The sequence below is a fragment of the Chaetodon auriga genome, chromosome 22 (assembly GCF_051107435.1).
Source record: "Chaetodon auriga isolate fChaAug3 chromosome 22, fChaAug3.hap1, whole genome shotgun sequence".
Taxonomy (NCBI): Eukaryota; Metazoa; Chordata; class Actinopteri; order Chaetodontiformes; family Chaetodontidae; genus Chaetodon; species Chaetodon auriga.
The window spans coordinates 1464727-1480968 of record NC_135095.1 but is presented as its reverse complement, the minus strand read 5'-3'; the positions used below and the strand labels follow the sequence as shown (position 1 = coordinate 1480968).

Sequence of the window (16242 nt, the reverse complement as noted above, 5' to 3'; positions counted from 1 at the left end):
CTACGTCACGTCCTTTCACTGACCGTATACACATGCAGCTTGGCAGGAGAACCGCCCCTCACCTTATTTCCTGTAAGCCGTTTGTCAACATCCTCCATCCTATCCAACCATTAAAATGTCCTCTGGTTGTGTTGTTGGATACCAGAACAGGGCTAGCAAAAATCAAGCTTTGAAATTTTTTCAGATTCCAAAGGGAAAAAGACCCTTCAATGCAAACAGACGAAGGTTGTGGCTACAAGCGATAAAGCGGGTCGACTGGAATGACGACATCATTAAAAATGCATGGGTATTAGGAACTCATTTTATATCAGTTAAATTATATCTGTTTTGTTGTGTTGCTTATTTCTGATATAACATAGTGTCCTAAGCGGTTAGCTAGTTAATATTAGCTATCGCATAACATCGTGTTAAATGCAACAGATTAGGGGTAAAAGCCCAAGGTGAGCGTATTTATTCACATAGAATGACATTATTTACATAGAATGACAGCAAACATAGACATAGAACATAGAACATTCACAGAATATTAAACAGAAATTATTCACATACAATGCACGTGGAACAGGTCAAGGACAGGGCATGGGCACATTTATTGTTGTCCAGGGAATGGTAGGGCAAAGGGGTGGCACGATAGCTTCAGTCTGCGACCAGGGAGAGGGTCTGATCTGGAGGGAGAGGTGGGGATGGGAGAACAGAGGGGCAAAAGAAGCAGAGAACATGTAGGATAGATTTGTTATTGTTAAATTGTCCACTGTTTAAATATCATTCCTGCTATAAGCATTATTGATCTATTTGTTCTTGTATGAATTATTAATGTTAATTTGATCATGGAACCTGATTGCATTGTTAAAATACTTGCATTTGAGTGTAATATTATTGAATTTAAATGTAATCTTTAAATGATGTTCTAACAAATAAATGATCCACAGTATTTGTGGTGTTCTTTATTATGCCTACAGTACTACTTACGTACTACAAAGGCGATGTAATGGTCACAACAGAATTCTTACCTCTTGCACTGCTTACAGAGCCAATTTGGCAGCTTTCTCTTCATTTCCGCACAGCTGCACTGGAAGTGGCTGTCACATCGGACATGGTCTATCGTCTTACCATAGTCTGGCTTTTCACAATGCATTCAGGCTTTCGGTGTTTCCAAGGCAGGGTCATGGTTTCTTGTGAGCAGTTCAGGCAACACATTTCAGATGAAGAAATCTTTAGCCTTTGGCATGGCCTCTCGCAACAAGTCTTCATCTGTGTATATGCTCTGAACTATGACCTCCTGCTTCGTCCACAACACAATATCGCAGTGATTGACATCACATACAAATATGTGGAGCTGTGTCTGGTGGTGACACTGATGAGACTTCTTCAGTTGTGAAGATTCATCCAGGCAGAATTGCTTGTCCTCAGTGTATCCCTGAAGGCCATCACGGACACTTTATTTCAAGTGCCCCTTTCCCACAGCAGGTGCATGTGACGATTCCATCTGGTGATGACCCCAAGTGTGGCTCGCCTGGTCGCAGCACAAGGCCACAGTGTCTCACCTGGTGGTCTTGGTGTATTTTGGACATTTCTTTGAAGTAGGCTTATCTTGCAATGTCCTCCATGTTATTACCCCACACTACAGATGGGACAGTTAAGTCTTTTCACTGTAGTGCATGATCTTCATCGGGGTTGTCTTCATTGTCGTCTCAGTAATTTTGACCATGCGGTGGAATATGGTGTCTGTTATTCTGCCAGCTCTGTGGGCGTGCCAGTCCCTGGACTTCAACTGCTGCTTTGTTGCCATTTCTAGCCTCTCACATTGATCAGGTCTCAGTCGTTGAGATAGTCTGTGAAATATATCTTAACACCTTGAAGTAAGGTCTTGGAGTGGGAGGTCCCTTAGTGTTGCATCAAGACAGTGGTCAGCGGCTCCGGCATGTCAGCCATGTCGTCCTCGTCGGTTGAAGCCGTGTCCGTGTCACTGGTGTCCATACTCGTGAGAACAGCAGCATGGGGTGCAAATTCACAGAGTTCCAGGATGTCAACATCTGTAAGCTCTGATGAAAGAACAATAAAAACTTAATTTTTTACCACATCAACAAATATCAATTGAACAGGTCAGAATTTTGTTGTAACTCCATAATACTCCAAAACCACACACCTCTTCACATTTCTAACATAGCAAGATATAGATATTAGAATAATGTCCCAAATTGGGATCAATAAAGTAACAGTTGGGATCAATAAAGTAAGTCCGTCTAATATCTGGTTCTGACGCTGCACTCCCTGACTTAGGCCGCTGCCTGAAGGTGCCCTAGCCTTTTGACTTACTTACCCTGCCATGCATGTGCAATTCAAGACAAAGTGCCTGTGTTTGTGTAGGATTACCCACACCTGGTACATGAGGGCTTTGTGTCCTTGTCGTTTACTTGGAAGCACTTCAGCCTTCAGGAGACAAAACTCCTTATTTAGGTCACTGTACTTCACATCCTGAACATGTCCACAGACAACGTAGTTGTAAGTGTCCAGTGATTTGTACGCGCCCAGCTTCTCCTTGGTGTAGACGCTAGGTTTTTTGACCGGGAAACAATATATGTCCAGCCACTCGATTGCTGGCCATTTAGTTAAATCATCCAGCCATTCCCTATCTGGAATTGAATATGGATCTCTAAGTCTTTCTCCGTCACTTAAAATTAATTTTTAGAGGTAGCATTCCCGATCTCTGGGACACAGCAACTCCAGGTAGGACTGTACCACTGCCATTTTGTTTTACTGCTGCCAAGCACATCGACTGACGTCGCATTGCTTACCAACAGTAAAACAGTCTATTGAAAAACGAGTAACTGTCTTATAAGAAGTCATATTTTTGAGGTTGGGTCCTCTATCGGTGCTTGTGAAACTAAAGTGTAAGGTAAGCTGAATAGAAAAGAAAAGGATTTTGTGTACACATAGGAGACTCACCACTAAAAATGTAATACATAAGGCATTACTTGTCCTGGCCACAGACTTTTAGAATGACTCATTAAACCAATAGAAATACCACAAAGTTAAAACTCAGAACAGTGTTTGTTTATATGGCTGATATATTTTGAACTAAAACAACAAAGTCAAGATGGCTTTAAGAATTTTACGTCTCTCCCATATGAGTTTATTTATTACAGTGTGAGGCCACATTCTGAAGGAAATGGAACCAGTGTTTAGAGCCACAGTTGATGAATGTAAGAATCAAAGCCCTTGTAATACATGTTTCACCAGTTATAGGGCTCAGAAAGTAATTTTATAAGTTAATATAAAGTGAAGTCATGAATTGCAATATTACATATTTCATTGCAAGTTCTTCACCGTTGATGACTGAAGTCTACAACCCATAAACATCAGCAGATGTCTTTACTTCTTCACTTGCTTTGGGGGCTTTTGGCCTCACGACCGGGTCAGTCTGATTGAGGTCAGATGTTTGACTTAGTCTGTCAAGGACATTTTGCCCTGGCTGGTCTCGGATCATTGTCCTGCTGCATTATTCAAAGACGCTAGCATCCTAACCTTAGTCTAAAGTCCAATGTGATGAAGCAGAACCAGTTGTTTATTTGAGATGGACAAGATATGTTTCAGCTGGGATGTACAGAATCTGATGAGAAAAAGTGGCCTGGATGCTTAGTCCAGACTAAATATGCTTCCTTGGGAGGTGACCAGCCAAATTAACTAAAAATTCCAACTCATAATTTATTCACATTCATCTCATGAATATGAGACACACACACACACACACACACACACACACACACACACACACACACACACACACACACAGGTCTGTTACTACACACAGACTGGTTTACATCCCCCTCTTTTTGTTTCTCTCCCTATATGTGTCAGCAATTCGTTTCATGAAGTCGCCCAAAAAACAACTCTCATTTTAGATTTTTTCACAGACAATTCCGCTCTCGCAACAGCAGGTGAGCAGCGTATGAAGGAAGCTTGTTGTTAAGAACATATCCTATCAGGACAATCAAAGCCTTATATGCCACCGAATGACATCACACCTACCAGGTGCACTCACAAGCCTCTCTCTCTCTCTCTCTCTCTCTCTCTCTCTCTCTCTCCCCCCACTCTCTCTCCCTCTCTCTGTCTCTGGGTAATTGTCACTAGACAGGAGGGGTAGCTCAAAGGGAAATTGTCTACTAGTTCATCCATCATGGATGGCATTGTTCTCTCAAAGCCTGTTTGTGGGAAAAACAAAACGTGTTTGTGAGAGAGAGCTAGCACACAGCTCCAAAAATAGAAAATCAATATGTGGCGTTCAGTGTTGATATTGTGGCAGGCCATCACAAATAAATAAATGTATGGGAAACTTGCCTTGTACCTTTTACAATAAATAGACAGGCACCATCTGCAAACTCTGTTAATCTTACCGACCAGTTTTCCTTCTTTCCTGCCATAATTTTAGAACACATTCAATTACACATGTACTCTGTTTTAAAACACTACACGTCTGGATTCAGGCTTGAGCACAACACAACACATTTCAATACTCTGGTTTTCAGTGACAGTTTTTACCATCTTAGATTAAAAATAAACTTTGCGCTACTTTCTTTCTTGATCTGTCAAAGTCCTTCAAAACCACAGGTCACAATCTATCTGGGGCTGAAAGTGTCCACTCAGAATTATTTTAATAACAAAGGCTTTGCTGGTGTTTCAGTCTAATGTCCTTGGGTTGTATCTTAAAGATTCCCTCTAGATATGTTTTAAGATATATATGAAACACTGCACTAATAATGAATTTGTGGTTTTTCCACAAATTTGTATTACTTCTTAAAATCCCTAAAATTGCATCTACTCCTCCCTCATTAAAAAATCTTGACTCTATGATTACACAGATATGTGTCATTTCAAACATTTACTTACAGGAGACTCCTACTTTTGACTATACTCTTAAAATTGGATTTTCAGTGAGCACAGAGACACTTTCCATTTTCAGCAGATGAATGTGAAAAAAGCTTCCTTCTGTCCAACTCAAACATTCAATTATAGGAGCAAGATAAAAGCATAGAGGGACTTTAACAATTGCTGATTGAACAAACATACAAGTGGTACTGTATTATATAAACGTACAGAAATAATTGAACACATGTGCTGTAATTGATCAGTAGATCAAAAACTCCTGGAATGATTGGACATAACAAAGTACAATTTTTTCCCACTTTATTTCTTGCACATCAGTAAAACAGCATGCTTGAAATATAGGCTAAAAACAGACGAGCCCAATACTTGCAAACAATGTGAATTGTACCAACATGGTTAATGAAAAAAAATATTACAACGCTACTACAGTGTATACTAGTGTCAACAGAAACAGTATCTCATGTTACATCAGTTATTAGAGATTACTACTAAACAGGATATGTTCAGAAATGCCCTCATGCAATCTAACTTTGCTTGACTATGAAACCTTTTTAACCAAACAATGTTAAAATGAAAGGATCCAGATCTAGCATCCACACATACTGCAGTGGCAGTACAGTAAAGTAAATACTAACTGATTCTACACATGATGCATTGTGTGTACAATAAATGAATAGTGTTGAAGTATTCATTCCTGTAAGCAGCTGTCATAATATCCATCTAACCGTCCAACAACATTGAAGGTCACTCATTTCAGTATGCTGGTGTGAGTCCTTGCATGATACCATCCGGATCATAACATCACTGTCATTGCCAAGATCAGGCAGCTGACACAGTGTGTTGGGTACACAGATGGCCATCAATAATGCTGCCATAATGCTTATCAAGCGTCACATCAGGTTTATAGGTTAGCATACCAAGGTACAACCCTATTGCAAAAAACCTGGGTCTCTATGTGAAACATAGATAAAAAATTCGCAAATGAACTGTTTCCTGACGTTTTTTTTTACATAATGCTCCCAAGCCCATGGAGTAATATCCTTCAAACAATCATGTGTTTCACAAAGTAGCAAACCTCATCCAATCCTTGCTTGTGAATGACTGAGCCTTTCAAGGATCCCCTTTTCATACATGATACTATTACTTGTTTTAGTATCATCAGTTCACATGTTTGTTGTTGCTGGCATCAGATTCAGGATGAGCATATATTGATAAAAATCAATGAAGTTGATAAGGTAAAACATTAAATATATTGTCTGTGTACTGTTAATTATTACATTCTATTTCATTAATGTTTTACATAGCATCACAACTTTTTGGCGATGAAGGTTGTACTTGAGTCTTGTCAGTGAAAACTGAAAAGTAATTTAGCCTGATTGATCAGAAGGCACAAGCAGTCAGACAGGTTGAAAACAAACCTCCACATTTGTCACACTTTGAAAATGCAGGTGAAAATTAAAATTGTTACCCAAACTGTCTTTAAACCCATTTCCTGCCTCAACTTAGCCCCATTGTAATTTCAACCCTCTGCACGTTACTCCGTGAGTTAGTCACATAATGTTCCCTACATAAGCCTTAAAGGAAAATCCAAACGTTACCTGTTCTGTTCACCTTTTCACCAACAGCAGCAGACTGTATCTTCAAAGGCATTTTTGTGATCTCACGCCTACCTGTCCGGAAGGAGAAAGTGTTTGCCCAAGGCAAAACCAATGTTTTGAGCTTTTTTCAGCTTCTGAAGGGGGCATGCATTAATGTAGTGGTTCCCAACCTTTTTTCCTTGAAGCCCCCCTTGCCTGTGTCCAAGACAAGCCAGGCCCCCCCAACCCCAACTCTTACCTGCATACATGCACGTCTTAAAGCATCCAACACTTTCAGTAACTTCTGAAACTAAAAAGTAGAGTTTACACAGTGTTCGTCAGTTCTATGAAGGTGTGAAAGTTGGCTGGCTTTGAAGGTCTCTCTCTTTTTTTTTTTTTTTCTTTTTTGTTTTCACTACTTGTGTTTCACACTCACAAACACAAACAACATCAACAGCAGACCATCATTCCTGCTGAAATACAGAACCACACAATGCTGGACCAGAAGCAGAGACACTGTCAACATGCCAAAAGGAAGACACACGTGTTACTACCATACAGCATCTCAGCCTGTGCCAGACTAACCTTAAAATCATAGACCATCCAATAATCAAAAATTGTCAGCTGTTTTCTTACTATGAAAGTAGTCTCATGGAAAAAATAAACTCCACATAGTCTCCTTCCACATTTCATATTGTAGATCCTGGTAGTCTTCTGGCCCCAGAACCAAAACGAATGGATGAGATAGGACTCTGTCTACTGGCGCAAAAGCTTGAGCTGGAGTGACCCCTATAAACATATAGCTCCTATGGAAAAGATGCTGGATGTATGTATGGATTTATATATTTTTATTATTTTTACTGTTTTTATTTTTACTATTTTATTAACCAGATCATTTTTAAACCAAATAACCAATTAAGATATGAATCACAAAACCTCCTCCTCCACTACTGTGAAAATTTGATTCATGTGTTTCACTGAGGCTTTTGTTTGCATGTAGATGATGACTTTCATGATAAATGCCTAAAAGCCAAATGAATTGGCTTGGCTGCATAAAAGACCAGGTGCATCTGCTGCCCTGAAAATGCCATATGCAATCTCTGAGTAGCACAAGCAAATGGTCATTGAGTCCAGTTCAGTAGGATTAGGCCCAGCAAATCCACTCTGCAAATTAATTACAGCTTGGATAAAATGGAGTCCAGAAGGTGCTTTGGTTCTGCAGGAGAGAGCTTTCCATGGTTGGAAGGGCCCATGTATAAACTGTCTGCCTTCATATCTTACAGGGGACATTAAATCAGAAGGAAAACAAAAATATGTCACTTCATGAAAGGCGTTATAGCTAAATACACGTTTTCATGGTTTTTCAACAAAAATGTGTCTGGACACCCCCAAAATATGAGAACACATCATCCTCTCTCTTTTTTGCTTGCTCTGCGTTTCAGAAAATGTGAGTCCCGAAATACCAGTACGTCCCCGGCTGATGTCCTATGGGGATTCAAGCTAGATGACCAACCCCCAGCTAGATGACCATATTGCACACTAAAATTTAGCTAATCTACCTCACTTTCATCATTTTTATTTCCTTATTTCCTTCCTTATTTTCCTCACTGTCTATTGTAACATGAAGATGTTAGGCATCATCCTTTATTTTGTGCCTTAAAAACATTGTTTCCATTTCCTGGAATGCTATGTAGGTAAATAGAACTGTGGTTAAGAAACAGAAAGAAGTGACATGGTCTGCCTTTGTATCAATCTCATCTCCTCTTCAGTACTATGACAGCTCCACACCTACACACAGATCCCAGATTTAGGATGTTCATTTCTCCATTTCACAGCAAAAAAGGCCCACTGCCTTAGCTGTGGGACTATATCATTAAATACTACAAAAAATTCATTTATAGATTTTGATCCAATGAAAAAGGTACTAGTCTCAATCTGGGAGGTCTCAGATCCTGTTCCAACAAGATCTGCCACAAATACATCCCCGTATAGGCTAGATACCTGTAACAAATGAGTGTAACGGAAAGAACTGGAAGATATTTAATCAACAGCTCCTGACAGTGAAGGCTTGAGCTATTTTTTGTAATTATTTTTTGTTATCATGGCTTTTTGGTGCCGAAATTATCATGTTATTATCATATGTTGGGACAAAATGCGTGTTAACACCATTAGTGTTGTGTTGTGACCATTGTGAAGTCATGCCCACTGAAGTAATGTAAAGCAATTACTCTCAGTATTACCTGTAATCATACAGACTGCAACTAAGATGAGATAAAAGAGCACTTCCTGCTCTATACCTCAGTTTCTGTAGCCATTTTCACACATTGAACATTTCATCAAAATATAAAGCTTAAAACTCAATACCAATACCTGACACATAGGACAAGCAGAGATGAATGAGCAGTAGGATTTGCAAAATTTGAATTAAATTAACTTAAAACAGACATCATGTTGGAACTTTGTAACAGGTAACGACGAGGTATGTGGAGATGGAGCACAAGTAGTTTATGAAACACTGCACACAGCCTTGCTTTCTGAAAACCTACTAAAGATCGTTAATACTTTTGTATGTATGTATCTGTGTGTGTGTGTGTGTGTGTGTGTGTATGTGTGTGTTTATATATATATATATATAAACACACACATACACACACACACACACACACATTTATATAGATCTATATATATAGATAGATATAGATATAAACATATATAAATAACCATAGTATCAAGGGTTATCAAGGTATAGCGGGAAAGCCACGACCCGTTCTAGAGAGGGGCATGGGCAAGTTAAAGACACAGAAACAGCCCATTGAGAAGAGGGCTGAAACAGTGGGGTATATAGGCATGATAGAACACATGATCCAGTGATATTTTCAGCAATAACCTTCAGAGACACCTTTTTTGGACCTCAAAGACCAATACCTGATTGGACAGCAAAGCCAAGACCAATGAGAAGTTCTGTGACATGACTTCAATTCGTTCCACGTTGTATTTAGAGGTCAATAAATAAATAAAATAAAATGAAAAAGCTTTTACATGTGCTGGAGTTTTTTGCCATTTTCTCCCTTCAGTACCCTTCAGTACAAGAATGTTATTTTAAAGCCTGAGTCAAAAGGGGAACAAGAGTCTCCCAGTTGGTTTTAAAGCAATTGGTTTGACAACCATCTATTTCCAATACTGATCAATACTTGTGATTTGAGCAATAACTGCAATAAGAGTATACTATGACATGTATTCTGAGTTCTCCAAGGCTGTTTTATCCTGTTAGATTCTAATCGGAGAACCTAGTGTATTCTTTAATTATCATCAACCAAGGCTTCTCTCACCCCTGAAGGAACTGAAGTTTCTAAGGTGTACTGGAGAAAGAGAGAGAGGATTCACGGCTGCCTGTTCATATTTGAAGCAGTTGTAGAGGAGCAGAGGAAATTACTACTGACATGGATTAGATACACGAGTGCAGACTGCCCTGCTGTTAGTACTGACAGTATTGATTGAAAGATATCTGTGTACTCTCGGTCTTGAGATGCATCAGCTCTTTGATGTAGCTCCTACATGTAAAACTTCATATACTCATTGAGATTCTCATTGTGTTTCTCTATTAAAGGGAAATTCATCACAAATCAACTATTAAACACATTTGATTGCTGGAGAGGAATTTTGATGATGGCAGTTACTCAGTCCATGGGAACTTGGCTTGGGAACCAGAGGGTAAATGGTTCAAATCCAGTGCTGACCAGTCAGTATGAGTGCGGACTGGTGGCTGGAGAGGTTCCATTTCATATCCTGGGCACTGCTGAGGTGCTTTTAAGCAAAGCAGTGAATCCTTAACTGCTGATTGTGCCTGGTTATGTGGGAGCCCCGTCACTCTCTTCATACATTAATGCTTATGTATAGTGTAGGTCCTGTTTGTGTACCTGTCTATTTCTGGCCTGCATATGTAAAATAAATTGAATTCACCGAGATTGATTAAAAAGGTATATTTTTACCATTGTCCAATGAAGATTACTATGACTACTAACACTCAGCGGTTTAATACTGTGATATAAAGAACATTATTTTGCATCAGCTTGTGAACTGAGGCTGGGAATGCATGTTAAACAAGCAGAGGATGACTTTTAAACTGAGTCTGCCACAAAGTTAGTTATTTATAACCTTTGTTTATTCAGAAGTCAAGATCTCTTTTGCAGATGAGACCTAAGTCCAGCATAGAGAAAGAAAATCAAACATAACCACTCAGCAAAAGTACACATACAAACAATGAACATAACAAGACAAACACAAGTGGATAACACGCAAAGAACGCTGCCAGACATAACAAATGCAAATACAGCATCACAGACAACACTGTATAGATTTAAAAATTGAAAGTTGGGAAAGTTTATTTATATTTAAGACATTCAAGTTTTGACACCCTCTGTTATTCATTCCTTTTTTAAGGTGCAAAGTAGGAGGAGGAGGAGGAGGAGGAGGAGGAGGAGGAGGAGTGGGATTTAGAGTTCAATAGGCTTGAGATCTGGTCTAGTGAGCAGTGGGTTTAAATTTGAGAAGAGATGGGATACTCAGGCAGCTTTTGCCGGAGACCGTTCTAAAAATCATGTTATTGATATAGGTTTCTTGTTTAGAGAGAGGAGCAACCTTTTTCATATAGTGTTATGATATATGTATGTTACTCTTGTAATGATGTGCACAGCACAATGAAATACTGCGTCAGGTTCATTTAAGGGAAGAGCAAGAAAACTGGTGTGTGTCGCAGACCAGATGTAACATTCGTGACCAGACCTTTGGAAAAATGTTTTACACATTTAATTAAACAGAAAATAGATATAGATAGATATATACAGATTCTACAAAGCTAGACCTGTCAACGCAGATAAACTAATAAAAATATGTTGAGGCTTGCACTGATCAGTCACGAACAGTCGAAGAAGATCAGAAGATCAAATTTAGCAGTTAAATCAATCCACACAATATGAATATATGTACATATGTGTATATATATAAATATGTGTGTGTGTGTGTGTGTGTGTGTGTGTGTACAAGCACAAAATTTTACATACATTCTCATTGAGGTCTCCTCAAAAATTTGGTGGTGTCGTAGACTTGTGCTGAAATAATTTGGGCTCATCACCTCAGTGTTTCTAATATCTTTGCTTTGTTGAGTTAGATCATTTGTGAACATATCAGATTCAGAGGGTTCTTAGTTGGATTTGTGTAAAACAAACAAACAAACGAAAAAACTTACACAATGATATTTCACGCTGATACATCATTTTGATATTGTAATATAAAATGACCCTTACTATAAAGTCTTCCATATTCAGTCCATATCGCTCACACATTTTTTTAGTTTTAAAATCAATCCTCATATTAAATCAATGTCTTCCTGTCCTTACCCCCACAGTGAAGCCCCTCCCCCTGTCTCCATTGGAATCCCAGTCGTCAGCACCAGTGGGCGGAGCCAGTGAGCAGCAGGCCTTAGAGCTACGGGTCCGGGCAGTGGAAGAAGAGAACCGGGCACTGCGCCGGGAGCTCAGCCGGCCTCCCAGGAGCCCGTCTGCACGCCTTCCTAATGGTGGTCACCATGGCAACCAAAGCCGAACCCATTCAGAGGAGGGCACTGGCGACAATGAAGGCCAGAAAATTGCGACAGTGGGAAACAGCTCAGATTGTGTGCAGCAGCCAGCGGTGGATAAGTGTGAGGTGAGATATGTTTAATGTACAGTTGTCATAGCTGTTTTTAGGAAAAAATACCCCTTTGATAAGTTTTAATTTTGTCGATGGGAATTCTGATGGGTATTCATTAACATCCTTTCATTTTATGATTAAATTATAACAACAACATAGGAAAAAAATATTGACAACAAAAATTCATCGTTCTCACTATTAATTTTTGTTTGTGCTTGGTGCATGTCATGTATGCATTATGGGAAGAAGAAACAACAAACAATTTGAAAAGTCATCTGACGACACGCCATCCCACAGCGTCTACCAAGATGAATATCTATTATGGATGTGGATTAACTTGGTGACAGTAACAGTATGTTAATTCCCTTTCATGACCAAATTAGCTCAAAGTTTTTTGTGGATTCAGAGCACATTAGCAATGAGCTTGCTATGCTCCACCAGGACATTGTTGAATTTAATGAAGGCGAGCTTACAGTAAACATCTACTCCTACTAAAAAAAACAGACACTGACTCATTTGGCGAACATTTAACATGATTTGGTATTAATTTTAGCTCCTCGTAAAGTGAATAAATGTGATATTTCCCAGACAATGCTCATCTGCCTTAAAGACGCAGTTTATACATCGTTTATACAACTGCTGATTTAAATCAGAGTTTGAGTGAAACACTGCACCAATTTTAGTAGATGAACTCAAAAATATATAAAAAGCTGTTTTGTCAGATAATAAACATTACAATAAGGCAGTGGAAGGCTGTGACCTTTATTATAATTCATCATATGCAGCGGTGACGGTGGAATCGTTCACAGGCTGAAGATTTGAATACTATACCATCTGTAACATTAGTAATGTTGTGGATGAGATTGTTTCGTGCAACCAAACATGCAGAGGCCAGAGAGGATCGTGTGAACGAAATATATGTATAGGAATATATGCATTGCACTTTTTTCTAACAAACTTAGAAAAAGGCATTCGTTTTCCATGAGTGTGCTTACTTCTCATTGCAATTTTTACAGCCAGGAGAAATATCTTTCAGCAAAATCCAATACAGTATCATGAAACTGTCTGAGAAAATTGTGAATAGAACAACAACAAAATTCTACTAAAATTCCACTGACTAAATCCTGACAAAAAAAAAAGCAAGCCATAAAGACTGAAATGTGACTTAAAGCCAACCACAGTTTTCAGCAAGCAACTAAGACTAAAACTACATGGAAAATTCTTGTTGAAATTGACACTGCTTTTATTAAAACCACAAAATGTTCCATTGGTAACACACCATTCAAAGCCTTTTTTGTTCAATAATGCAACATGAAACATCAATTAAGATGGCGGCGCGTGCAGACGCAGCGGCTCGTGGCTCCCGTGTTTACGTTTTTGTTTGTTTGTTCATCTTATTCTATTTTATCTTATTTTATTATCTTTTCTTTTTCACACGGGGGTTGCAACAAAAATTTCATTGACATGGCTATGCTCAATGACAATAAAAGCAATCTTGAATCTTGAATCTTGAATCTTGAAACATGACCTCGCAGATGTTTTACAGGAACCAGGTTACTCCGAGAACATTGTGAGGCGATATTATACCTTGGGTTTAGCCACCTATTAACCTAACTGTCAGCAGTGATGGCATTGGTTTGCTGTTAGCATAATGTGCTGGATGCTGGATAATGTGAGCACTTAACACAGCCATGCTGCGATCCCACACTGACGGTACCTCATAGCACCACAGCACCTTTTAGCTCAGTGGGAGTTTGTCTGGATGACTGGAACAGTCTGCTTTCAGGTAGTCAGTTGACTTGGTACAGACTCAGGATACTGGCTCAGTTGTATGAGCACAGCACTTGTGAGTATTTATGTGAAAATCATTTCATTGTACACACATTTCCTTACAAACTAGGTGTTGTTTTTGGCCACATTAGCAACATGGATCTGGGGATGGCAGTGGTGATACGTTGGTCCACCACTTCAGTCCTAACTGACAACTATTGGATGGATTGCCATAGAATTTTGTTTGGACCTTCATGTCCCCTTGAGGGTGAAGGGTGGCAATCTTCTGACTTCTGACTGATACTTCAAAAAATATAACAATATAATATAAAATAATGGCACTCCCATCAGCCTCAGCTGTGATTTGTGTTTATTGAGAATTTGCAAAACATGGTAAACATTGTACTAGCATGTTAGCATTGTCATTGTGAGCATATTAGCATGATGAAATTAGCATTTCGCTCAAACCACTGCTGTGGTGTATGGCCTCAAAGAGCTGCTAGCATGGCTGTAGACTCACTCTGACATCCTTACAACCCTGAAAATGTTCAGGGTGTGAGAGCAACATTAAAAATAAACCCAGGGAAAAAGGAAGCAGGGAAGAGTTTGAAGCTCAAATAAGGAACCTATTGACAAACGGAAACAGTTCTGCAACTGAACATCAAAAAGAGGCACATGGCACTATGGCCGTAACAGACATATATGCCAATAGTGCCGCAGCTGCCGCAGGCTCGTGTCAGCAGGATTTACAGCCCAGCAAATTTATTCTTCAGGCTCTATGTATAAGTTTGATATGCTAATGTTGAGTCTGGAAATATTAAAGAAAGGTCTGATGGGTATTTACAATTGATAATTTCTGAATTGGTGCCTTGGTTGGCTCTAATACCAGTGTTGCAAAAGTAAAACAGGTGGCTAATGATGTATTTCACGCAATGCTGGAAGGAAGGTGAAAATGGAAAACCCATTATTCTGACTTGGGAGCATTCACTTAGTTTTCCAAGACAAAAACTACTGTACTGTACTGTGTAGATATTTTGTTGTTGTTGTTAATATTTGATATACAGTTACAGTAATTTAACAAATCTATTTCCTTTATGCTTTTTTGTATTTAGTTTGTATAGCTCAGATTAAGAATATACCAAGAATAACAGGAGGTTCAGAACTGGTTTTCCTCCAACACAAGAGACACACACCATGTGCTTTCCCATTGGCAGGTGTGTGATTTGTGTGCAGTGCTCTCTGAAAGGATATGCCCTGAGATGTTTGCTTAACACCACCTTCTACTTTCCTCCCACATCAGCTGTCACTCAAACACAGTTGTTGGATACGACCTGGAACTGTTTAAGATAAAAGTGACTGCATGAAAAGCAGAGCTGCTTCAGGGTAGATGGAATGGGAGAACTTAAGAGAGGGCAATGTGACTGTAGCACCCTTGCAGCAGTGGTTGAACATGACCCCTTCTCATTTGGAGGGTTAGCCTAGCTGCCCTGACCCCTGCAGTGAAATTACTGAAGAAGCCCTGAGAGGTGAAAAGAAAATACACATGGAGTTTTGACATGTCAAGCTGGCATCGGGGAGAGATGAGCTAAAATTGTCATAATGTAGGATTTTGAGAGAGAAGTCCTGCTTTTCAGCTAACACCCAAGAGTCATACACAGTGAAATCCTCCACTATGGAGATAGGGAGACATTTTTTTTACCAAAAGACCACATCACAATGCTGTAACAAGGCATGTCATAGAAAGGAGTCATACTGTGGAAACTCATGAAGCCATTACTTGAGGTAGAAGTAGAAATGCCAAGTTGAGGGAACCAAAAAATCAAATTATAGCGCTCAGCGAGGGTATTTGTTTGGTTCTAGAAATGGGGGGCATGTTGTTGTCCTTTTAAACACTGATGTTTGCCCTGTGGGCACAGGTGTCAGACCCACAGTTCTCAACCTATTACCTTGAAATATAAAAAAAGGGTGAATGTTAAAGTATTAAAAAATTTGTACCAACTGTCCTTTAGAAAGGTTAACTTCTCAAATTGCCATGCATAAAAGTAAAGAAATATCCTGATGGAAGATTTCTGTTTCTCATTTGGGTTAATGAATGAATGAAGAATGGATTATGTACTATTGATATTAGCTTTGTAATGCTTCATAAGAGTTAAATGTTACAGGAGTCCATGAATGGAGTAAACAGTACTGAATAATTGGGGCTGCAAGGCAACAGTCAACCAAGCAGCTGACTTAATATTACTATGGCTGATCAGAATTCTTCCCTTGTTAATGTTCCACTGTATGATTTGCTATTAACACTGTACTCTTTGCTGAAAGTATA

General features: G+C 39.2%; 1 protein-coding gene across 1 annotated transcript in view; it reads left to right on the top strand.

The window, feature by feature from the left end:
- large1 (LARGE xylosyl- and glucuronyltransferase 1) overlaps positions 1–16242 on the top strand; it is a 101816-nt gene that overhangs the window by 38750 nt on the left and 46824 nt on the right. The window contains exon 3 of the mRNA XM_076722074.1: positions 11866–12164. Coding sequence (XP_076578189.1) covers positions 11866–12164 — 299 coding nt within the window. The remainder of the gene's footprint in view (positions 1–11865; positions 12165–16242) is intronic.